The following is a 26,380-nucleotide window of genomic DNA, read 5'->3' as shown; positions in this document are numbered from 1 at the left end:
AAATGCGATATTAGATCGGCCTGTCAAAAATCGTAGAATGTACATGCTCGTCTTTAGAATTTACTATCCTATGGATAGTAAATTCTAATAGTCTTATGGTAAATTCTAATATTCCCAGATAGTAGATTTTACTTTCCGGATAGTAAATTTTAGTAGCCGAATGGTAGATTCTACTAGCCGGATAGTAGATTTTACTAATCGGATAGTAAATTTCACTAGCCGGATATTATAATGAAAAATCTTAGAAACATTTTTTCTTATTTAAATTAATTATTGGCCATTGATTGAAGGCATAGGGCACTTCCTTGTCTTGCTATTCTCTGTATTTCAAGCCATTTTGGTTCGTGGAAACCTTTTTCCAATATTGCCGATCGCGCCAATTTTTTTCATTTGGGGAAAGTACTCTCCCTTCGGACGTTCATACCTTCGAATAATGTGAGTTTTCCTAAGAAACTTGAACACTTATATTACGTAATTAGTTAGCTTATTATCAATTATTGATAATTATGTGACAATCATGTGGAAATCTCTTAGGAAAAGTAAAAGAAATTTACATTATTGGAAGGTATGAACGTTCGAAGGGAGAGTACTTTTTCCTATAGTGGAAAACTAGTGGAAATTTAATAAAATCATTATTATAATTATAATAACGCTAAGCCGTCTCTCGGCTTAAATCGTAAGATCGTAAGTTTATCTAGAGCATAATACGAGCTTCAGACCTAAAGTTTAGCCATAAGCCCTATCTGCTCTAATTAGTTATCAAGCAATATTTTCGAGACCTCACTTAGGTTCAGGTAGTAAGAGCAAATGATCGACTAGATTTCAAAGAATCACTAAAATTGCTTTTTATTAAGGTCGAGACATTCGGGAACTGGACTAAACCTCCAGTCTGATACCCGAATAAGCCTTGCTCAATGGTTTTGTTAAAATAATAGACATGGATAACTAACAGGTTTAATCCTAGTTTGAGGCAGGAATTTTTCTTGACTCAACTTTGGTGCAGATAGATATTGAGTATCACAGCTTCATGCGTAAAGGGATAAAAACCAAAAGTTTCTTTTCGCAATCTATTTACTACCTCCTTACTCTGTGATCATTTTAAATTATCATGAAAAGATAGATCCCTTGCGACTGGGAATGAAGCAGTGGTTAAAATTACTTAAGAGAAGATATTCTACTGAACAATTTCATAAGTATATAATTGTATTTTGAATAGATATTCCCGTTGTTACTCTGGAATTTGGTACCAACTTGAACACAACATCGATTCGCGAGGGAGCAGACGTCTACTTCGAGTGCAACATTAAATCCAACCCATGGGTATATCGTGTCAGCTGGAGACATAATGTAAGTCACAATACTCGCATAGCTTGCATCCTTCTACACCTCACGCCCACAAACCATTTTCCAGCACTCAATCCTAATGTTTTTCCCGTGGATAATTTCCCTCCATCTCCCTATGAACACACCACCAGAAAAATACTATGAACATTTTCTGAGATTTTAATGACTTTTTCTCAGAACATATACATTACTACTACTTTATATTAAGTGGCACTATGAGTAAAAAAAAACTTTATATCTCGCAGGATGGTTCTCTAAATACAATAAGAATTTAAATGTATTTACTATTTTTACTGCTCAAAACTCAAAGTGTGAGCGGTATATATAATCCGTTTTCTTTTTAGCTTCTTTTGTATTTAAAATGAGGTGACAAAGCATCGCTTACTCTACGAAATGCTCGAACTCGTGACATATGGCCTCTACACACTGGATGCAATGTTTGCCAAAAATAGCCTCTTTTTTATTTTTGACATTTTTACAATGATTAGGAAAATTTTCTTTAAAAAAGTATTTTTACAAAAATCGCTCCCAGAGTATAGAGGCATTTAGATTCTAAATATACCTCAAAAGGAGTTTCGCACCAAGGACCGTTTGCGGGTTCCACAACCGATTTGAACCTATTTATTGAATCGATTGAATTCCTCTAAAGATCGCCCTAAGGCCCAAAGTAGATGTAAAACAATTGTCTTTCGGACAGAAAATATTTAGCGGATCATAACCGATTTATTATCGGTACAGAACCGATTGGAACCAATTTGGACTTATCACAAATACAAGAACTGTCCGACGAGCCAAACTATTGCCCCAGAGAAAATACTCCTTAGAGCCTTTTTGACATTTAACCTTAAAAACCGTTATTAGAAATGATCAACGGTTTTTTACTCTTCGAACTTCACAGAGAGAGCGGTATATTTTATAAGGGAAGAGTACCCCGGATCGGAATGTTAAGAGACATGCTCCATATTTATTTGAAAATATAATCCACAAAACATTATTTGGTATTTTTATGTATGCTAATTGCTACATTAGTTATCCCTTTAACTATATCTGTGCTTTTGAATTTTTAATTTTTACAATAAAATAGTAAAAAATATGTGTAATTGCAAACTTGCACTCTGTACCTCGGATCGTCAGGAATTTAATCAAGTGTCTCATGGAAAATTGGTTTTATAAATTAAATCTGAGTTAATGCACTGTATTCTTGTGAGAGTTAAATGGTAAAAAGTAGTTAATAATTTTTAAAAAATCATTTAATTTGGAGCAACGATGTGGTATTAACCTGACGATCCGAGGAACACTGACGATCGCTGGTACTCTTCCCTTACCTGTATTTTTTCACCCTCCAAAATTTCCACCTTGCCGGGAATCACTCCTCGACATATCTTCGCGTTTCAGACGATATCTGAGAAGACTATCTGTCTGTCCATCTCTTCGTCTGTCCGTCCGGCCGTTACCACGCCCAGAGGCCAAACAGTTAAAGGCAGAAACTTTGGACCTTCGGAAGACCCCCCAAAAGTCGACCCTGGGATCATTGACATGACTCTAATTTTCCCCTTGTCCTTAAGCTACTCCTCCAAAACTTTGAATATGTTCTATAGATTATCTAAGCAGACATTTCGTCCTTATACGAAAATTTCATTGAATCATTCGTAATAACGGCTTTTCAAGGTCAAAGGTTAAAGGCTCTAGAGTACAGAGTGTATTTCTCAACCGATTGATTTGGGCTCGTTTAAAAGGTCTTGAATTTCTGAAAGCCTGAAAAAAAATCCTATCGGTTATAAATCGGTAAAGAATCATTTTATAACCGATAACTAATTTTTATCCGAAATTCCATTATATTGCTATAACGCTATATATTAGGCGATGTTTTGAGTGATTTGTAAATCGGTTCAAAACGGTTATTATCGATTGGGAGCCGGTAAACTAAAAAAGAATTTGCCCAGTATGAAAAATGTGCGAAATGCTCGAACTCGTATCGTAAACATTTATGAATTGAACGAATTAAAAACTTTAATAATATAGGTAAACGATGCGAAAGCACTTTTGACTTTTGGGGTATAGAATCTGAAAGCCTTGACAAACCTGAGGATTAGCCGAGAGGTGGGTTACCGTAATTATATTATAAATAATGGTTAAAGTACATTTCCATCATTTTCCACTAAGCCGTCTCTCGGCTTAAGTCGTAAGAGTATCTAGGGCATAAGTCACGAGTTCGAGCACTTCAAAAAACCTGAGACGTTTTGCCACACCTTTTGTATATGGACGAAATATTCACTTAGGAAAATTCTAAAGCATCCAAGATTGAATAAAATCGCATGTCGAGTTTTTGACACTAAACCTACCGTTTTTGATCGTTTTTCGGTCAAATAACAAACCGTGGTATGGTAGGATACTCAACTTTGTCTTGGAAAAGAGCAAAAAATTAAAATATAAACATTGAAAAATATTTTATACGCATATAATAAGAAATTCATGATAGTGACATTGTACCGTTTAAATATGGTTTAATTTTAAACCGGTCAATTTGACAGGTCTTAGTAGGTTTAGTGTTGAGCAATTCTTATAAAAAAAAACATGATTTTGTTGAGGAAGAGGAGGGTGAGGAGAAATAAAAATCATTTTAACGATGTTTTGGTAGATTTCTTGGGGAAGGTCCCTCAAAATTCCCAAGTCGCTATCTCTAACCGTTTGTCCTAAAGCTAGAGGGAAATATAGCGTGACAATGAGACTATTCACACCTCCGCATTAGATTGGGATTGAACTGTTCCAAAATTGGATTTTGGATCATTAAGTCTCAATCTAAGGCCGTAATCTAAACGGTTTTATTGAGGTCATTTAGACTTTCGCATTAGATTCAGACTGAATTGTCCCAAAATCCGAGTTTAGGACAATTCAATCTCGATCGAATGCGGCAGTGTAAATGGCATCAATCTTTCACGCGACGCCAACGTCTGAATGTTATTCTCTGAATGTGAAATTATTTTTTACACAAAATAGAATTAGTTAAGTATATAAACTGACTCTATCTCTAAATTGAGGGATAAAATAATACAATTTGTAACTTATATTCTTTGTCTGAGCCAATAGTAAAATTTCGTTGTACACGAGCTTATTTTAATCTTGAGCGTACGCTACAGCGAATAAACGAAAGTTGTGTTAGCATAAGTTGCCTTAAGAGAATTATCTCATACAAACTTGTTCGGTAATTAAGTATACTATGTGAGCTTTAGAAAATAAGCACATACATTATGTAATTTATCTAATAATAATTTAAGCAGTAGCCGAAAACTTTCCATATGGACGAAAGTTGAGGGTAAAGAATGAATTTTCACATAGCTACTTATCATAATTTTCTGAGAATCTTCTTAGTGTTTACTACTTCGTCACAAGAAGCGATATAACTGTTTATACATTTTCTCAGAGTAATGAATATATTTCAGAAGCAGATTGAAGATTGTATGGGAAAGTTTCTTTTTTTCAGATTTTTCCTCTTTAAAAATTGTTCAAAACCTTTAAAAAAAAATGTTTCTTAGCAAAAACGCCTTCATGGCTGTTGCTTCATTTTATTTTTCAAGATGCTTTGTATACTGGTGAAGATGCTTAAGATTTTCATAAATTCTCCTTTGCCACAAGAATACTACCAACAATATGTATGATAAAAAAGTGAAAATATCCATTCTTGCAGGGCAAGCTTTTGGACAACAATATTGCTGAAGGCATTGTGGTGGCTAACCAGAGTCTTGTGCTTCAGAACGTTAGTCGGGCTCGTGGTGGTCTGTACACTTGTGTGGGAAGTAACCGTGAGGGAGACGGAGAAAGCAATCCAGTGACACTGGACATAAAGTGTAAGTTGGGAATATGTCTTGGCAATGTCCAAGATGACTAATTGGGATGGGAATTTCCAGTTCCGCCAATTTGCCGACCCGGCCAGATGAACAGTTACAGTGCAGCAAGAAATGAGTTGGTGAAGATACCATGTGAAGTAGAAGCAAATCCGGATGACATTAATTTCACATGGAAATTCAACAGCACCCAATTCGAGTTCCTGGACATACCAACATCCGTTATCGCATTCGATCATGCCAGAAGTACTGCCCACTATTTGCCACGTACAGAGCATGTAATTATATAATTCTACTTCATAGTCCTAAATCACCATGTGAAACTCATGCTCATGATTCGTAGGGATCCAAAGTGAGAGAGAAATGGGAACTAAGACATGGGTAGAAAATTGAAGGAGAGACAGATTTCATGCTTCCTGTAAATTTAATTGTGCTCCATACTAACACATAAATTCAGTACATTGAATTTTGGGCATTCCTACACTTCATTGCACCCTTCATTGTTGGTCCCATTGGGAATTAATTGTCGTTCTTAACATGAAAACTATATACAGGAAACAACTACACCATATACACTCAATTCTTGAACTTTCCTACTGCATAATTTCATGAGTTCAGGGATCAAAAGGCTTTTCAAATATAGCCCCAAACATCAATTTACATCTCAAATGCTGAGGTATTTTTAAAATGAAAAGTATTTTTCTGCCGCCTGAATATTTATCACACGATTATCATAATTTTTTTTTCAACCCCCTTTTTATAAATCGATCCGGACAATATTTATCTTCGTTACCTACAAAAAAGAAAATAAAACAACAATCAAAAACATTTTCACAAGGATTTATTATAAATAAATGAATATCAAATGGCAATGATAAATTTAGGTCAGGTTATGGTAGGGGAGATTCACAGTATACGTCAAGTCGGAATGTAAATTTTAATTCGATTTAAGTAGCTTTGACCTCGTTTCCAACATATAAAGTAAGGATTTCAAGATTTACCGAACCAAAATCCTAAAAGCCAAAATCTCAAACGCCAAAATCGCGAAAAGTTAAAATCCTGAAAGCCAAAATCTCTAGTAAGTTGAAATCCCGAAAGCCAAAATCTTCAGCGACAAAATCCAGAAAACCAAAATCTCGAAAGGGACGAAATTACACGAAGACAATGTGTAGAATAAATTCCCAAAAGACAGAAAATTTCTCTTTGTCTCTAATAGGTACTGGTTTTCTGAAATTCAGGATTTTGGCTTTCAGGATTTTGGATTTCGGGATTTTGACCGGGACTCTTATAAAGAATTACAGCCGAAAACTAAAGCTCAAAGTACTAATCCGAAAAGTATATGAGGTGCTCAGAGTAAAAAAAACTCTAAGTCTTATGCATTTCCCTTTTAAAATAGCGTTTTTTTGCTCTGAGCTCCTCATATATGGGTCGATGAACTATTAAAACGTTGACACACTGAAGTTTGGAATTGTAGAAGAAACTCATTATGATAAATAATTTTTTATTGAACATTTTAAGGTCTAGGTTTAGCAAATCTAAAATTGAATCAAGTCCATGCTGCAAAAAATACGTTATTGAGTAACCAAAAATTTTACGTATATACCATATATACATTTATCTATGTATACACAGTGTGAACCAATTCAACTGCAACTTTTCAAACCCATGTCTTTTGTTTTTAAATTTCATTTGAAATTTTCGATATAACCACTTTTGATACAGACTATGCCCCTAGGCGGCCTATGAACACCTTGTACATTGACTAAACGCAAGTTTGCAGACCATTTACAACGTCCATTTACAACGAAGAATATCTCCTATAGGGGAGATTGGGGTACTTTTAGCCAGCAAATGAGGCTGTTTTTTCGTGAGTGATTTGTGAAAATATGATAAGGTTTGTCTAATATTTTTATGTTTCATAAGTAGCATTAGGATATTGGCTATATGAAACAGTGTAGTTCAGAGCTCTAAAATCCTTGACTTTTTCTAGAAAGGATAATGAAAAAAGTATGACACATTGGCTACACTTGCCCCGGCCTGGGTAGATATAGCCACTTTTGGGGCACTAATTGCCACCAGTTTTCCAGACGAAATTTTAAACTGTAGATACCAAATATTGGCCTCAATTCTGGAACCAAGATTCCAAGAAAATCAAGAAAATTTCAAAGTTTTGGTATTCTCAAATCAAAAAATCAAGATCAAGATGTCAATTTCTGTCAAATGTCTTGAAATCTGTAAATTTAAGACAAAAACCGTGTGGATATTAAGATCTGCAATTCTTGAATCAATATTTCAAGATTCCAGAACATCGAATTTGTTTTCTTGAAATAATTCCAAGATCTTTTCGGAGGTGCTTGGAATTTTCAAGATAGTAACAATTTGAAGAATTTCATATAGAAATGACTATTGATGATGAATGTAACTACACCCAGCGAAATTTAATTAAGAAGTTTGCATTAATTGGCTGGTGTGGGTCATCTATACATCCGATCAGCCTAAAATTTTTTTTGTACAATATAGGTCTGTATAACAACTTTTTTTATGGTAGTGAGCCGCGCTCACTTTGAAAAATACTTCATTTGACCTTGTAATTTAATCGAAATGGTACCTATTTCTAGATTATATAATAACATATCGAAGTACATAACCCTGAGGAGATCTTCAAAATAATCACATCTTGCATAAACATTTCTTGGTTTATCACAGGTCACAAGTTTAGTTTGAACTTCATGTACTCCCGTTCATGGGCTCTCATTTATTCTCTAATACGTCCTATTATTCATTTTCATAATTTATATGACGAAATATCAACAAATTCGGCAAAGAAATGAAGATATTTGTCAGAAGTGACGTTTCGTTAAGTGTGAAAAATCTTAAAATCTTGGTTCTTAGCTAAGACATTTTATTTTCCATAAATACTTCGCGTCAAAATACGAAATCTTGATTTTAGATATATTTGACAGCTTGAAATTTTGATCTTGATTTTGATCTCAGAATTGAGGCCATTGTTTCGCTTGATACACTGAAGCCCACTGATGCTAAATATGTCACTTAAATCTAAAGGAAAAGGCTTTAGACGACTTTTTTTTTATGACAGTTTTGTAATTTCGATAAAATTGATGAAAATATTCTGAAAAAATCTATTTCACAAATTATTCATCCGAATGGCAATATTGCTTGGAATATCAATAATACTTTATCATCTAACAATTATCCATGTATTCACTGGTAAAAATAAAAGGATCAAATTGATCCAAATTTGATCCTTTTGCAAAGGATGGATCAAATTTCAAACCTTGAATGCACATTTATCATAATAGAACGTGTCAATTTGATCCATCCTTTGCAAAAGGATCAAATTTGGATCAACTTGACCCTTTTATTTAAGAGTGGCTACATCTTCCCCGAGGGCTGTTTCAGTGTTTATCATCTTATATAAAAAAGGAGATAATTATCCAAGTAAAACCTCTTAATTAACTTTATTAAACCAGAAACAAAATAAAACTATGAGGTTTTGACTAACAACTTAGAAAACCAAATTCTGGGCCAAAAACTGTAACATCAAAATTACAATTTTATACCCATTTTATAAAAATGCTTCTAAATTGTAGGATAGCAGGATCAGACTTATAAATATTTCTGGGAATATGGGGATGTGTTCCTGCTTTCATTAAAAGATACTTTGCTCAATGTACATTTTAAGGGAAACGAGAAAAATCCACTGTCTACTTCTACCCCTGGCTAATTGTACCCCGGTCTCCCCTACTCATCAACAATATAAAAAATGTAAAATGTCCTAGGCAGAGAAGTCGAATGCTTTTACATCCGGTGAACGAAGATGTGTGAAATGAATAATGAAATGTGATTTTCAAACAATTTTTGTAGGTTCGTGATTTATATAATGGTACCGTAGATGCGGGTGTCCTTGTCCTCTGTGGGTGACTTTGACCCCTTACTGTTCGTAAGCTGTTCTTTAATTTTAGCACTTAGGGAGGATCTTGACCTCCTTATTTAAACATTAGAATAAAAAAAACAGCTTACGAATAATAGAGGACCAAAGTCACCCATATCTACGGCACCGAGTTTCTGCTTTTGTATTCTTTATTCGAACATTTTAATTTGTCTTTTAAAATTATGAGCTTATCTGGTATGTCATTATTGCGTATTCAATATGATAAAACAAAATAGTTGAACATGTCCAAAATTGATTTAACCGTGATTAATTCGTAAATATTCCAATAATTTTAGGCTCCATAAACTATTTTTATTTATTGTTATAAAATTTAAATTGTAAATTTACTCTCAACTTTTGCAATTTATGTTCTCAAATACATTGTATTTCAACAAAATAATTTAAGCAAATAATAGAAAGCACATTTATTTTTATGATAGTATAGGGGAATGTTGGCATGGTTCACACAGAGTGAACCTTCAAACAACGCAAATTCTCTCTTTGTTTGCAAAGAGCTAGTTCGTCATTTCTTAGCCATAAGACAATTATTAAGCTCATGAGACGAGATGAGAAATGATAAGTCAGCTCTTTGCAAACAAAGAGAAAATTCGGATCGTTTTAAAGGTTCACTCAGTGGGAACCATGCCTACATTCCCCTATTTTATTTTCTCTATTATTATGCATTCAACTGACACAATAATTCTAAATTTCCTCATAAATTAACAAAAATATTCCTTTAAATAATACCAAATGGAATATTTAAAATTTATTTTTCATTACTTTATTTCCAACTGTAAATTTTTCACAACAACTTTTTAAAATTTAACTTTCACCTCAAAGAGCGAGAGTGTGTTTTAAATACTTTACAGTTGCTTTTTGCATACACCTAAAGCGAATACTTCATTATATCCCAATTTCTTTTTCGACCCATGCCCAACTCCTGTGCTAAATGAAATGTTAATTAAAATGGGTCAAAGGGGATGGGATTTTAGCTCCCCAATCTCTCTCAGGCATTTGGAGGCCAAGTGAGCAGTGTGTGTGCTTTGAAAGGATACAATGGACTCAAGTGCGTTTTGTGACTCCTTTTGCAGGATTACGGGACCCTTTTGTGCTGGGGAAGCAACGATATTGGCGCTCAGGCTGATCCCTGTGTCTTTCACATAATTCCAGCAGGTAACATTCAACAACCTCTTCACTCAAGAGTTGGTTAATTCCACGTTGGATTAGCCATCTCCAAAATGAGTAGATAAAACTCTAGAAAATCAGTGCAAATTGTCTGGACAGTCTTGAAACTTTTTACAGGGATTATTTGTACATTAAGAAGAATAATATTACCTTAATTAATCCTTTTATGTGATATTACACATTTGCTATAAATAACCCCATATCGGCTTTAGAGTTAGCAAAAAATAAATCCCAAACTTCGCATTACGTTGAGAAAAATAGTACAATCCCTGACTAAGTTTTATTTGGATTTAATCACAATTCCTCAGTAAAAGGTGAGCCGACAAACAGAAAGTTACTTAATTATTCATTAACAATCTCACATTGACACTCCATATGGCAAGGAAATTCCTTGGTCTCTGGATACCTTTGCTCCCCAAAATGTTCCATTCTTGTAAAGAAAATTCATTGCGAAGAGAATGAACAACTTTGTCGTGCTGTTTTTTTTTCCACTCCTTCACCCAACAACTCCCAGTCGTCAAGTCTTAGCATGAAGATTGAGCACGACTTACCGTTCCCCATCTTAACATCTCCACCCCCTCATTTCATCTGGCTGACAGGTAAACTCCTGAGACAGCCAAATGGTGGCATGAGATGTTTTTAATCTTTGAAGTGATGTTGTTTTTTGTAAATTTTTAATGAGGTAAGTCCACAGAGTTGTTTTCATTAATTAAAAAGACGCCATGGTTCACTTACTAATTCGACAAGTTCGCCAAGGATCTTTTAAAAGTTTCCCACGTGATCCACTTTCTAAATTAATTGCTCATCAATAATATCCATATGAAATGCCATTGATTAACTTGCTGTTCACTGAAAAATCCGGATTTAAAATTAATTTTAAAAAGTGAATAACTTTCAGGAAGTCAAAAATTTCTCTTTGGGAAAGTCCACATGTTCATACAAGATAAACTTTGCCTTATTTAGAAAAAAAACGCTGGGATGGAATGCGATGACTTTTCGATACTATCGATAAATATGTATCTGTTCGATTAAATGAATTACGAATTTCCACACACGCATTGTAAGACCATTTATTGTAACATTCTTAATAGATTGTGGTCGTTGATAAATATTTGTATTAGCTTAAAAAAGTACAGCTAACGCTAAATTTTGCAAAATCGACAGTCGATAATATCGAAAATAAGTTATACTGTCACCTCTGGATTATCAATCAAGGTTTTAAAAATTAAATTAAAAAAATACCTTGCGTTAACCCATTAAAGGCAATTAAGTCATCGGTGTTTCAAAGAGAAAATATTTAATCCGACTACCTGAAATTTTTTTTTCAATATTTGTATAGGATAAGTGTGCCAAATTTCGGCATAGTTACATGCAAGCGTCAAAGTCTGAAGTTTGAAATGTAATATTTTAAATACAAATTGATTTTTTTTTAATTCTTTCTTTTGTAAGAGTGTTGCTTGGAACTTTGAAAAGAGTTTACCCTCTTTTTTTTACTCTAAAATCATTCTTAATACATTTAAAAATGAATAAAAATATAGACATAGCTTTGGTGCCCTATTTCGGCCACCTTCATTCTCATAGTTCCTTGCTCTTTGGGAATTCTTCCAATATATTTTTCACGTCATCTCGTTTGTCGAAGCTACATTTTTTGTTACTCTTTTGCATTGTGTAATCTCTCTAGAGTACGTAAAATCTAAAAGTTCATGGAAATTCAATGAACAAAAAAGGTGACCGAAATTGCAAGCTGGCCGGAATTTGGCACACTTACCCTATATAGCCGTTAAACAGACGGTTATGGGAACCTAGAATATTTTTCGATCCAGCTATTTTCTTTATACTAAATATTTTGTAAAATAGTTCATAAATGTTTGGCAATCCGCATTGAAGGCTTACGAAATGCTCGTCAAACCCATAATCCACTAAATAGTTCGTGAAATTATGTGCTTTTTCACAAACATTGTTCGTAACATGATAACTTTACGAGCATTTCTTTTTCTTTTATACACATTTGTTCGAAAATGTTTGTAAACACACAGAAAAATATACGTAAAATTTTGCCATTTATTCGTAGATTATCTAAACAAACAAAAAGAAAAAAAACAAAAGTTTTCAAAAGAACAAAAAATATATTGCCATATATTAGGTTAACCCTTTTTAAGAACGAGACACTTTCTATGGACCGAAATTCAACAATAAAACTTAAACCAATAAACGAAATTTGTGAAACGTCTTACATTTAACCCTGGAAAGTTCAACGGAATCTGATTCGGTGTATTATTTGCCTTTATGAACGATAGATGAACGATTTATGAACGAAAAATTAAAATAATTTCCTGAAAATATCAATGAATGATAATTTTCGTTTTAATGAAAAATAGTTTCTAGTTTCAAAAGGTTTTTGTTTAAAAAAAATGGTAATATAACAAAATCATTTATCAGTGCGGTCACTTGAAAATTCGTTACTTTTGAGCTTGATTATGTACTATATAATTCGAGGAGAGTTGGAACAGTGGGAGAGATGGACCACTTCGCCTCCTGCCTACACCCTATTCACGATCTCCACCTCATTTGGTCTATTTGTGCCCTTCAACATTCTAATGAAAACCCCCAAGTTACAACTTTCTACCTTTAAAATTGTACGAGAAAATTGAAATTGAATTTTTTGTATGTCTGAAAAAATGGGCAAAAATTTTTATTTCGCCATAAGAATACGTGTATTTGGGGGTTGAGGAGAGATCGAACTTAATAGTTTTGGCAATACTTCCGGTGTGAATTTTGGTCAATGTTCTTCAAAATCTTTTCAAGTAAATCTTAGAAATTATTTTCCCTAAATTTCTAGTAAGACTGACTTGATACACTCAGCGAAATTGCCATCGAAGTATATGAGCCACATATTTTACAAAATAAATCATTTAAGGTAAAGTACCCTTTATTCGACCGGTTCCTCTATTCGACCGGTAGATTTATTTATTCAATTTAATTATATTTGCTATAATATTTTGTGTATGATCTAACATTAATAGGTCAATTATTCTTTAAATAATACGAATCAGTGACAAATTCATAGAAATTGATGAAATTCACCATCAAATATTCAAAAATTGACCCACCGGTCGAATAGAGGAACCCGGTCGAGTAAGGGTACTTTACCTTACACTGAAAAAACTAAAATAAAGTCCAAAAAATTCAATGAAATAGTGTTCATGTCTAAAATCACTTCCCTCCTATACTAAATTAAAATAAAATAAACTATAAATATTTTGCTAAAATTAGGGGTGTTCCATCTCTCCCGAACTTTTTTTGAGTGCCTCAAAATGCAACTTTTTTTAAATCCTATTTTTCGAAGCGACTACTTTCATTTAGCTTTTCTAATATTGATATCTTAAATTTAGAGTCTTCAAATGATCAACCAGTGAGATTCATCTTTGTCTCGCATTCAAAACGTATCCGCAATATTGAATATAAAAAATGTGTTCCATTTCTCCTCGAATGACTATATAGCAAATAGCTGGAGATTTGCAAAAAATATTCTTGATTCTTACAACCTTCTTCTACTTTATGTTAACGTACAAACATTCGTTATTTCTATAACTTTAGGTAGTCAGGAAAAATTATTTTCTCTCACGGGTGACCCAATCGTCCTTAAAGGGATAAATTTATTAAAGAATTATGAGAAAAATATGTAGTGATCGAAGCTAGAGTGTCTACGAAGCCTCAAAATCTTCTTCTACTGTGTATGTCAAAGGGGTAGAAAAACGAGTTTAATATTTAATTTAATACGTTTATGTGACTCACAAGCCCTGAGATCTTCCGTGTAATTTGTCCTAAAAACCTGAAGAGTAGCATCTCAAATTTACGCGCAGATTCGCGTAGCAATTTTCACTTCCTGAACTCTTCCAATGACTTTTTCACATCATCTTTTTCATAGAAGCGATGGTTTTTTTCTCTGAACATTGTAGAATTCAGAAATTGATAAAGAAAACATAAAATGAATAAGAAATTTAGGAAAGCAAAAGATGTTGCCGGAATATCCAACACTACCTCACCGGAGAGACGCTCACAAAGTATATACGTTTTTACGCGAAATACAGGATCCAGCTGGGAAATTTTACCCGAAATTTAAAGATTGATTCACTATTAACATAAACAGAAACAATCTTTAATGAAAACTAATCAATTTTCATGAAAAACATCGAAGGAAAACCTTCTGCACTTCACCACAAATCACAAGACTGCTAGAGACACAATCGATCTGTCACATTTTTTGTAAGACTCTTTCCACACAGAGTTTTTACAACGCAATTTAAATTCAAATTATACCTAAAATTTAATGGTATTTGTGTTAATACATCCTAAAATGAATAAATATTTGAAAGCAAAATGAATTCATTGACTATTCGAAGATTACATACATAATTTTAATTAATTTATTTACATGGCCGAAATTAGAAGCTGGCCGAAATTTGGCACACTTACCCTATTAGGTTTAAAAAAAAGTGCATTTTTTGAGATAAAATATCTACTTTAATGCTGTTAAAAATATTTTTAAAAAAGTATTCAAAGACTGTTTAGGTTCAACAATATGTAAGACGAATCGGGCCCGCTTTCCAAAGCCTGGGTTAGACCGTCTTCAGACTAGAGGTTTAACCCAGTTCTCGAGAGTCTCAAAATCTTAAACAGCAACCGATTTTATTGATTTTTCAAAATGTAATAGGTTTGCCCTTAATAATCCAATCCTAAGTCAAAATTTTCCAAAAAATATTAACTGATAAGACATTAGAGAAGTTAAGCCATATGGCTAAGCCTTATGTCTGAAGCCGCTATTATTTTAATCTCATAAAAAAGAGAATTTAATTCCAAGAAGTACAAACTTTAATGTATCCACCAATTTCCTCTAATTTCCGCCAAATCGCAAAAATCGTAAAAAGGAGAAGTAAAGACTCGATTCAACGTTTTGAATGTTCGCCCGATCACTTAAAAACAAATCTTGCTCGGTGCTCCTTTGCTTCGTCTCTGTGTCTTTGAAAATAGGGGGAAGTGGGGCTACTTTGAGCTGTGGGGCTAGATTGTTATACGACCTTTTCGCCTATTTCTAAGTGAATCTGGTCTTTACAATTATTTTATTTAGATACACAATTATTTTGTCTATCCAAACTACATCATGTTCAAACCCAGTTTCCTTTAGAAATATGCGGAAATATCGTATAACAATGTGGCCTCACAGCTCAAAGTAGCCCCACCTCCCCCTACCTCGAATTGGCTTTTGAAATCTTTGTGGTATATTCTTAAATTAATTTCAGTAAATTTAAGCAATTATAAAAAAAGTCAATTCTTTTCGACGTTATAATACAGGCCGCTCATTAAAGGGTGGCTCAGGAGCCTCGGTGCCTCAGGTATCGGTATTACGAAATTTATCAGTTACAGAAAATTAACCGTCCTTTAAAGGTTTTAAATTTCTTCAGTGAATAAATAAATCAGTTCAATTGAATTGAGGCTTTTGTCACATAAGTACCACAATCAAATTGAAATCGAAATTATAAGAATTGTCCTAAAATATTAGACCTAAGGAATGAAAAAAATAAAATGTATATCAATGAGAACTCTAACACAATGTCACTGAATATACTTTTCGAAATACTGAAAATGTTCTTATAGTAATAAACTTTTTTACAAAGTAAAGAAATTTGAGTAACTTTGAAAATATAAAAACTTAGCTAAAAGATCAAAAATCTCAGCTAATAATGAATCCTTGTTAAAAAAAAATACAATTCCAAGAGATTGCAATTTTTTTCTCCCTTATTAGGTCCTCCGGATCCACCGAACAACTGCACAGTGCTCAACATAACTTACGACATGATCCAGGTAGAATGCATCGAGGGCTTTAATGGGGGCCTCCAGCAGAGCTTTTTCGCTGAAGTTTACTCATCAGAAGCTCGTCAACTGGTGACAACTTCAAAGTCTCGGTGAGGAAACTTTTAAGCCAAGTTTTTTTTTGCTTATCATTGAGTAAAATATAATTTTAGCATTGGAATACGCGTCTCTGCAATTTCAATTAAGCGAGAAAAAAATGTCTGTACCTACTTTTTCACTGTGTCATTCCTTCTCATTATTTTGGCCCCAATTTTAAAAGTTAATTACTCAAAAAGGGGAAAAAATTTCGTGCAAAATGGAAATTCGCACTCAAAGTTAATACCAAAAGGCATTGAATTTCATTGTCGCTGTCATAAAGTTAATCATTCGGAATCATTATTGGTGGTTATATGTACGAGAAAAAAATGAGGAGAAAACAATTTCTGTGGTACATATTTTCCATCCCCTCAGTATAATAATTTAAATTAAGCCCTGAAATATTTCCATTATTGTTTTTTTCTTGTTATTCTCATTTTAATTCAAACGAATTTTCCACAACATGGAATTTTTTGCATAAAAATTCTTTATAGCTTACTGCTAATAGGACATTTATCTCTGAAAGTAAAATGGAAATTGGGATCATAAAGAATCCTCAGTGCATGGTGAATAATTAAAAATTAAACTTTCAGATTACCCTACTTTGAGATTCGTGGCCTACAATCTGGAATCGAATATATACTGCTTTTTGCTGCAACCAATTCAAAAGGTACTAGCAAGTCAGCTCGACTGAATGCCTATACATTGAAAAATCCTGAAAAGCAGACTGACCTAGCACTTGGTGCTCCTGTTATCGAAGATATGAAGCCATTTCTGGCTATTCTGTTGGGAATTGTGGGTGGTTTAGTCTTCATAGCTTTTGTTATTGTGTTTATTGTGAGGCTCAGGGGATCTAGTGGCAGGGATCACAATAACTGTACTAGCCACATTGCCCCCAGTTTGTCCACAACAACAACTACTATGAGAAATTCAACACATCCGTCCCAGATGGATGGACTCGATCCGGGACGAGAGTCTTGTGATAGTCTGGACAGTATGGAAAAGAATCCTGACATTATTCCTCAAGGTAAGTTTTTTTTTAATAAATGTTTTATCCTTTTTTTAAAGAAAAAAGTCACACAACTTAACCCAAAAGAAGTTCAATCGAATTTTGAGTACGAAACTTTCCTGGTCTGAAAGGTGTGCCAAAGCCCTAAATGACAAAATTCATTTTTACTGACCAAATGAACTTTTAAACTGACCGAATTTAAAATTTTACTGACAATTTCAACATTTTTGTTACTTAAACCTAAATATATTAACCAAACATTGACATGTACTAATTTTTTATTTATTGGCCATTTTCCAAAAATACCGACCACATTTTTTCTCTTGAAAATTTATTGAACTTTAGGTGGACAAAGTTTCTGTAAGAGAAGAGGATGGGGTAGATTTATTTTGAGTATAGCTAACTCAAAAAGTCAATTATCTACTATAACTCTGCAAAATAACATTTAACAAAAAAAGTTATGGTATTGCAATACAGTCCTGAATTACATTAAAAAAAATAGCATCATTGTCTCTTTAATTCCCAGTAGATATTTCAGAAACTCCCTTGGGTTTTGGCGTTATCTGAAACTATTTACAACGCCCTTTCCTCCTATTTGCTCTTCAATTCTTTCCAGGTCCCAAGCCATCACTGTCAGACCGAGAGGACGAAGAGAAGGGTTTCGAGTGGATCAATAATACCGCTCACCCTCGACTATATGCAACAGCTGCCCTTGCTGAACAGAATGGCTTGAACACACTGGGCAGCTACGAAAGGATGGTGACGTATCAAACCGCTCTTCCTGGATCCCAAAACTTCCTGCCACCGACTACTTACAGCACAATGCGACCAGTAGTCACAAGTATGGCTCAACAGCAAAATTTGGTGAGTTTAAAATTCCTATACAAAAAAAAATCACCTAATTCTCTAATTAATATTTCAAATCAATCCTAAATTTAACAAATTCATCAAGCGATATGAATAATGTTCATTTCGTTCACAAAAGGACGTAAAAAAATCACATATTTTTGGATTTTTTTTTAGAATGACCATCTCACATATGCAGATTTGTCTCTGATGAAAAGGCCACCCTATACTACTGCTACTCTGGGCAGACCGCGTCACGGTGATCTAAAACGTCAACACGAGCCAACGATTTACGCTCAGGTAATTAATTCAATTACACGCAACTGAAGAACACTGCACGGCAAAATTCACTCCCTTGGTACTCTCTCAAATTTGACACCCGAACCTCTTTGTCACCGCAAATGAGATTGACCCAAATGCATCAACCACCTGTTCAGATTTCCGCCTCTTTCACTTTATTCAAGGGTGATGTGCATTTAGTAATTTAACAGGCATGGCATTTCAGCAAGAGCAACTTTTATAATGCGAAAGATTTAATCGTACATATTGAGCTCATAAAACCAAAAATAAAATAATAATTTAAAATTGCATTTAAAAATAAGCACTATAAAACTCTCGCATTTAATTTAATAATAAAGATGAAATAACATAATATAAAAACGAAGTACGAACGAGGTGGGTAGGAGTTTAGATTACTCGAACTCAACAATTCTATGTAGGGGAAAGTACTCTCCCTTCGAATGTTCATGCCTTCGAATAATGTGAATTTTTCTTTCATTTCTCCTAAGAGACTTACACATTTCTACTAAATATTCGATAGCTTATCATCAATTATTGATAATTACATGATAATTGTATGCAATTCTTTTAGAAAAAGTAAAAGAAAATTCACATTATTCGAAGGCATGAACGTTCGAAGGGAGAGTACTTTCCCCTACTGATGATACATCAAAATCAAACTGAAAAAAATATCATAGCACACTAATTTTTTGGATGAATTTAAAGAAAAAGCATGGTCTAGTTTTCACAAAATTCAAAATCGAAATTTCGAAAATCGATTTTCCGATTAATCGAACCTTCGTTGCGGTGTCAGTGGCGTTGTAGTATTTATAGCGAGACCTTTCCAAAACACCAGAATTTTTTCAATTCTGAAAATTAGAACCGGAGATATGGACATTTGAAAATTCAATTTTTGACCCCATCTAGCTCGGGTCAGGGAGGTCGTGGACGCTTATTTTTTTAATCGAAAGCTCTTAAACCTAGCTATAACATATAAAAAATCGAGATCGATCCACGCCATAGAGGCTGAGTTGTTTAGAAAACAACATTTGTGGATATTCCAAAATGGCAGTAGGAAGAGGTAAAGGGTGGGTCTGACATCATTAACTTTTAGCGGCCCAACGATATTTAACCTTTGCCGAAAACCACTTGTCGATATCTCTCCCCATTTTCTCTCTGAAGCTGTTATACGACGGACGGGATTGGACGTGCCGTCCACGAAAATAGATTTTTAGCGCATATGATATTCGTCAGGGGGGTGACACTTGCTCTAAAAAATGCGACCGGTTTTAATGTAAATTTTTCCCTGTTTTCGTACACATTTCACGAGATATCTTCGGAATCACGTAGGTTGTCAATTTGGGGTTTTCGGTTGCCCATTCCATATTAAATTGGCTTTTATTTTCTAATTGTATTTTTTGCTAATTCATTCCACAATAACAGAAAACACCGATTAAACTCCAAAGTTTTTTCGACACGCTAGAAACATATGGGAAACATAGGAAATGTCATACCCCTGATATTCGTGATCTATGAGTGTCAAAACGTGTAAATCTAAAATTTGGGTCCGATCTGGTGAGGTCGAATTTCACCTGTGACTACAAAAGATGACATTGGAAAGAATCTCAGCTGAAAAGCTTACGAAAATAATAGAGTGCAAAAGTCACCCACATCGCCCGCATCTATGGCACCGAATTTCTGACTTCGTATTCTTTATTCGAACATTTCAATTTGTCTTTTAAAATTATGATCCTATCTGGTATGTCTTTATAACGTATTCAATATAATAAAACAAAATAGTGGAACATGTCCAAAATTGATTTAACCGTGATTAATTCGTGAATATTCCAATAATTTTAGGCTCCATAAACTATTTTTATTTATTTTTATAAAATATAAATTGTAAATTTACTCAACTTTTGTAATTTATACTTTCAAGTACATTGTATTTCAACAAAATAATTTAAACAAATAAACTAAAAAACACATTTATTTTCATTCTAGTATATTTTATTTTCTCTATTATTATGCATTCAACTGACACAATAATGGAATTGAAATGAAATAGAAAATATTTAGTAACAATTTTTAAGTCATATCCGAAAATAAATTTAATCATTATTTTGGAGAGTCATATACCAGGAGAGATGGAACAGTACAGTGGGAGAAATTGACCGCTTTACGTCATATTTACCGTACAAATAAATGCCTCCCATTTTAGTCCATTTATGCCTTCTAACATTCTAATGTAAATTCCCAAGGGCTTTATATTTTTCGAACTATGCGAGAAAATTAAAATAAAAAATGTTACGAGAAATACTTTTTTATCTCGCTCTTTATCTCAATTTAAAGCATTGAGTATCCAGAAGGCCCCTACTCACTATTCCCAGTATAGTTTATCCTATAAATCCTAAACTTAATATCTAATAGACAAACAGACCGCGAGCGAACAAAGAGTATTGCAAGATGGGGTAATTCGGAATCATGTTCATTTTGGAATTTTAAGATTTTCTCACTTTTCACATGGTCAAAGAGAAAAGAAAACCACGAATAAGTACAAGACTTTACATTCGAGAATACTTATTCGTTATTTTTTTCTTTTTACCATCTAAAACTGTTAGAGAATCTCAAAGTTCCAAATTAGACATGATTCTAAATTACCCAATCTTACCCTAGATCAAAATATTTTTCGTGAAAAGTAAAATTTGGAAATTTTGTATAACTAAAACTATTTGCATGGAATCCAGAACTCAAACCGACAAAAGCTGACCTCGAGAATATTGAGCTTGTAAAGTTTGGCAGTAAAGATTTATTCCAAATTGTCATACACCGAGATCTTGAGAATCTAAATATTTTGAATTAGGTCTGTCACTGAGAAAAAAAAGAGGGTGCGATTAACTTTTATTCCTCGTAACTTTAACACTTTCTAGGTGTAAAAATATATCAACATTTTTTAATGTTAATTTTACACCTTTTAAGGGTAAAATCAACATGAAAGAAGGGTAACTTTAACCCCCAATACACCTAAAAAGGGTAATATTTACACCGATTTCGGATCAATACTGCAGGGTAAAATTAACATTTCCGGAACGTTATTTTAACTTTTTCGGATTTCTCTCAGTGGTTGAATAAATTAACTTTACAGTAGAACCCCGCTATAGGCCATCGCTCTATAGTTGATTTCAAAACACTGATTTTAAGTTAGGTTATGTTTTTTAGTACGCGACATGCAATGTTGTCATAATTATTTTATTATTTTTGGCAAACTTTATTGAGTAGTTGTAATAATTATGATCCATATTGAAGACAGCGTGGACAAGTATCACAATCTCAAAGAAAGTGGAAGCCGTCGAGCAATTTCAATACTAAAAGTCGTTGATTATTTAAAAAAAATGCCATTGACTATAGTGCGACCCAAGTGTCAAATCTGGAACCAAATATGGACTATAGCGAGGCTCTACTGTATCTTATCATTTACTGCCAAATTTTACTGGCTAAACATTCTAGGAGATCAACTTTAGTCCATTAAAGTCCATACGGGTTTTAGACTATAGGCTTAACCATATATGACTCAACAGCTATGATTTCTTATCAGACAAGTTTTTTTGCAAAAAATTAACTTAGTATTGGGTTATTAAGGAGAAATGGTATATTATATTCCGCAAAACTAGTAAAATTTCTTGATATTTAGAATTACTTTTGGTAACTGGGCCAGGTCTCTATAGTCGGAAGACCGTTTTAGCAGTTAGGAATGGAAATTGACAAATATCGAAAAATGAAGTACTTTTCTAAACAAAGTATTCGAACAACAAAAACCAATGAAATTCGATTTTCAATAATCACTTAGAATTCAAGGACTTGTATTGCTATTTCTAAATTCGAGCAATAAAATGATATAATTTATATAAGGATACTACACTGAGAAAAAAGGAGGTGCGATTAACTTTTATTCCTCGTAACTTTAACACTTTTTACGTGTACAAATATATCAACATTTTTTAATGTTATTTTTACACCTTTTTAAATGTAAAATTGACATGAAAACGAGTAACATTAACCTATAATACACCTAAGAAGCATAATATTTACACCGATTTCGAATCAATAATGCAGGGTAAAATTAACATTTCCGGAATGTTATTTTAACTTTTTCGGATTTCTCTCATTGTATGAAGAGCAATTGCCAATGATTACAAGATTGATTCAAGCAAAACATTATATCGTAAGTATATAACTAGTTAATGTAGCAGTCAAATTTCCCGCCTTATAGCAATAAATGCTCTGCTAAGGCAACCCTAAATATTCGAGACGCAATGTCTCCTTTCTAGGCCAGCGCCTCTGGTGGTGGAGAAGACGACTGTGTTAGAGTTAGTCGATCGTACGATCTCAGTGAGTACGGATGTCAGTGCTTATTGAGTCGTGAAAGTGTTAGGACATAGTGCGGAAGCTCGCAACAGTCTGGAGCCCCCATCAGTCGATGCATAAGCAGGTCACTCTCCCAATTATTATAGATAGAATGGATTGTTGGTTTGTCCCTTACATTAAGAAATTTTGTGTTAAAAAAGGTCAACAATCTGATAAAATGTCACTGACCCAAAAGCCCAAAAGTGTGAACCTTTTGAGTGATGTCGAAAATTTACAGTGAAACACACAAAATCGAACTTTTGGTGTAGTTATAGTCCAGATTTCAATAAATCGCAGTAAAATTTGGAGCACTTCCTTCTGCTGAAAGCTAATTTGTTGGTGTTGAATTTTGATAAATGTCCCCATGGGATGGATATCCAAATATACCATGAAACTCCCTTACGAAGATGCCATTAGTTGCAGATGAGCAATGACTAATCGAACTTGATTTGCAGATTGATTTGGCCAGAAATCCCAGCTACACCCATCACAGCGTCTATGGTACGAATACAATTTCCCGACTGCCGCCCACATCGGTCATGTCTCATCCATCACAAATGACAACGTTTCCACCTCCGGCGCCCTTTGCGAATAAAACACTCCTGACAACAAACAACATGACAGATGGGCTATGCTCAAATAATGCGGTAAGTTCACCGACACCCTCCCTAAACAGCAAATTCCAAAACGCTCAGACATCAAATTTACTTGCATATCTGACCCATGATTCGACCTCTTTCGCTTCCTAAATGTAAATAACATAGCTGTAACCCAAAATCCGCAAAGTCTTTCCCGCCTCCGCTTATATTTGCCTAAATTGAGTTAAGCGAGAGGAATATAGGGTCTCACAACCACGTATCATTGATTTTCACCTGCTCCACTAATGGTTCAAATCAACATAAACTTTAAATTCGTGCTTGACAATAGAAGTCTCTTAAATATTTCTTTGTTTGGATTACTCCTATCATAACTTACAATTTAAGGAATTATACAAAAATATCATAATGATAGAAAAGTATACCAATCGAATTTTTAAATTTAGGGTAAGGTAGTGTCAGAGGTTATGGTCACATTAACCAATTAAATCAACTTTAATATTTTCAGTCCACTTAAAATATATGTAGTTACGGTTAGAGCTCTTAAAACCAGTGATAAGATAAGCTTATGATAGGTGAGATTATTTACAGATGACCTAGCATTGCATGCAACTTGATTGTAGGATATATTTTGGGGGTAAAAAATCGTGTTTAAACAGAAGGTCAACAAAAGAAAAGAAGGTCCATTAAAATCAGTTGATAAATATTAGAGATAGAGTCCGGTCTATTTAGGTATAGTAAGGGTCAGGATTCATTGGTATGGAATGGGGATGAATATGACCTATTTTTAAAAAAAGTCTCAATACGAGATTAATGGTGCTATTCCAATGAAAAATGAGCATGTTCTTTTAGCACATTACTGTTCTCAAGTACTATACAGACTGTTCCCACTCAAATACCAGACTGTTCCCACATGCTATTTTAATTAATGTCAGACGGCATTGTGATTGGGTGAAAGCTTAAATATAACTAAAATTTTATTGAAATCGTTTCGTTTTCGTCCGGTCAAGATATTTTCATTTAAAGCTCGGGTCAGCGAACATCAAGGAGAGAGTGAGATCTATCGTTGAAAAAGTCTCGACCTCAGCTACAACATATTAAAATGTCATCGAAAAGTATTGTTTAGTTTTCGAAATACTAGATATCGAATTTTCGAAAACGCATTTTTTGAAATCGGATTTTCGATTATATTTGTATAGTTGGGGCAACTGGGATGTTCAGAAGAGTTGTAGCCTTTAACGGTCGCTTTATCTAACAATACGAATCTCAGCTATGTACATTTCAAAAATAGGCATTTGAGCCTTTATATTTCTGGACAGACTGGTCGACTGAATTTAATTATTTTTAATTGTCAGCAACTAAAGTTCGAGACCGATTCATGACATAATGGAACTGAGTTATTGAGAAAACAAAATTTAGCATAGGATAAAATGATACAAGTTGGACATAGTGTTACAAGTTGGACAATTCGCCGGTATAAGTTGGACAGGGACTTTATCTTGATAAATACAGTACTAAATTTTTTTTAAGCACAAGGAACCAAATTAAAAAATTAAAGCATTAAAAAATGAAGTACTAAATTTATCAAGAAAAAAAAGCCCTGTCCAACTTGTACCACTTTACCCTATCATGATTCAGTTCGTACTACTAATCTTTCAGTTTTTTTTTAATTTGATGACTCAATGATTTCTTCTTTTGCTTCCAGAACTCTAGTAATATTCTCAAAATATTTTTTATTCTATTTTTCGTACAATAATCTACACGATTTCAATTGAAATCATTTAACAGCTACCTGTATCTCAAGCATCTTCATAATTTTATGGCATATTGTGTGTTTATATTTAATTTTATAGAAAAATCCCACCCGGAAAATGTGTCCTGAAAGCGAGATGGGCACAACCACCTTAGATAGGTCATCAGCAATTGCATCACCTCCGCCTGAGGCCTCCACAAATTACACCACACGTTTCTGACACAAGTAAATCCATCTCCTCGCAACAACAAAACCAGACTGACTCGCAAATCGTCACTTTGGGAGGAGACTGCTGATCCCATTGTAACTATACAATAAATTTTGAGGTAAATATACAATTAAATGAAGTTTAAACTGAAGATGCCAGTGTTTTGTAATAAAAGAAAAATGTACTGTAATAATAAAACAGATAACATACTAAAATCATTCCATAATCAAAAATAAGAAAGAAAAACAAGGAATAGAGACGATAGATCGCAAAAAATCCAGAGTCTCTTTAATTAATATTGTCTGTATAAATGAAAACGTGTAAAATGCATTTTTATCCATCTAAATGGCTCAATTTCATAATACCTTTGACTTTATTATCTTCTATAGATATTTATGGAAATATAGTGAAAGAGAAAAATATAAATTGAAAATGTCCATACGGTTTTTATGTCCATTCACTATTCCCTTTGTTATCCTTTCTAACGAACACGCATCAGTATCCCAAAATAATTCAGGAGAGAAATTGACACGAAGCACGAAAAAAATAGAATAACAAAAAAATGTTAAATGTAAAAAAAAACAAGTTCTAACTGAATATGTATCGAAATGCAGGGATTTGAAATAAAAAGTCAATCGATTTGAGAATGAATCAAAAGACGTGCAAGAAATACAATTTTTTGTATTTGGCCAGAAGTTTAACAAATTCAATGTCTTTTCGTCATATTTCTCTTAAAATAGTAGTGCTCTATTTTTAAAAAAAATTAAAGGATTCTGTTTTAGATAATAAGTTGAGATGTAATCGAATTCAGGTAAGAACAAAGCTATATTTCATTATTTATTTATTGTTTTTCTCGGCTTATTCTCTTTTTTTTCGTGATTTTGGTGTAAGGGAAACTGGGGCACTACCAAACACGGGGTAGCACCAAACACTGCGATTTTTTAATCAGATATTTGACTTCAGAGGACAAGACTTATAGAAATTTATAGGCAAGGATGCTTGTCCACTGAAGAAAT

At 33.6% G+C, this 26,380-nt stretch overlaps 1 protein-coding gene across 1 annotated transcript in view; it reads left to right on the top strand.

The window, feature by feature from the left end:
* LOC129801140 (nephrin-like) overlaps positions 1-26,021 on the top strand; it is a 140,130-nt gene extending 114,109 nt beyond the window's left edge. Inside the window, exons 8-17 of the mRNA XM_055845906.1 lie at positions 1,217-1,347; positions 5,030-5,189; positions 5,250-5,464; positions 10,230-10,311; positions 16,127-16,286; positions 16,863-17,296; positions 17,895-18,142; positions 18,302-18,424; positions 23,263-23,454; positions 25,257-26,021. Of these exons, the coding sequence (XP_055701881.1) occupies positions 1,217-1,347; positions 5,030-5,189; positions 5,250-5,464; positions 10,230-10,311; positions 16,127-16,286; positions 16,863-17,296; positions 17,895-18,142; positions 18,302-18,424; positions 23,263-23,454; positions 25,257-25,376 (1,865 nt within the window). The 3' untranslated portion in view covers positions 25,377-26,021. The remainder of the gene's footprint in view (positions 1-1,216; positions 1,348-5,029; positions 5,190-5,249; positions 5,465-10,229; positions 10,312-16,126; positions 16,287-16,862; positions 17,297-17,894; positions 18,143-18,301; positions 18,425-23,262; positions 23,455-25,256) is intronic.
* Positions 26,022-26,380: the final 359 nt, after the last annotated feature.

Source organism: Phlebotomus papatasi, chromosome 2 (assembly GCF_024763615.1).
Source record: "Phlebotomus papatasi isolate M1 chromosome 2, Ppap_2.1, whole genome shotgun sequence".
In the NCBI taxonomy this organism is placed as follows: domain Eukaryota; kingdom Metazoa; phylum Arthropoda; class Insecta; order Diptera; family Psychodidae; genus Phlebotomus; species Phlebotomus papatasi.
Note: the sequence above shows the minus strand (reverse complement) of the source record. Positions and strands in the feature narration are given on the sequence as shown.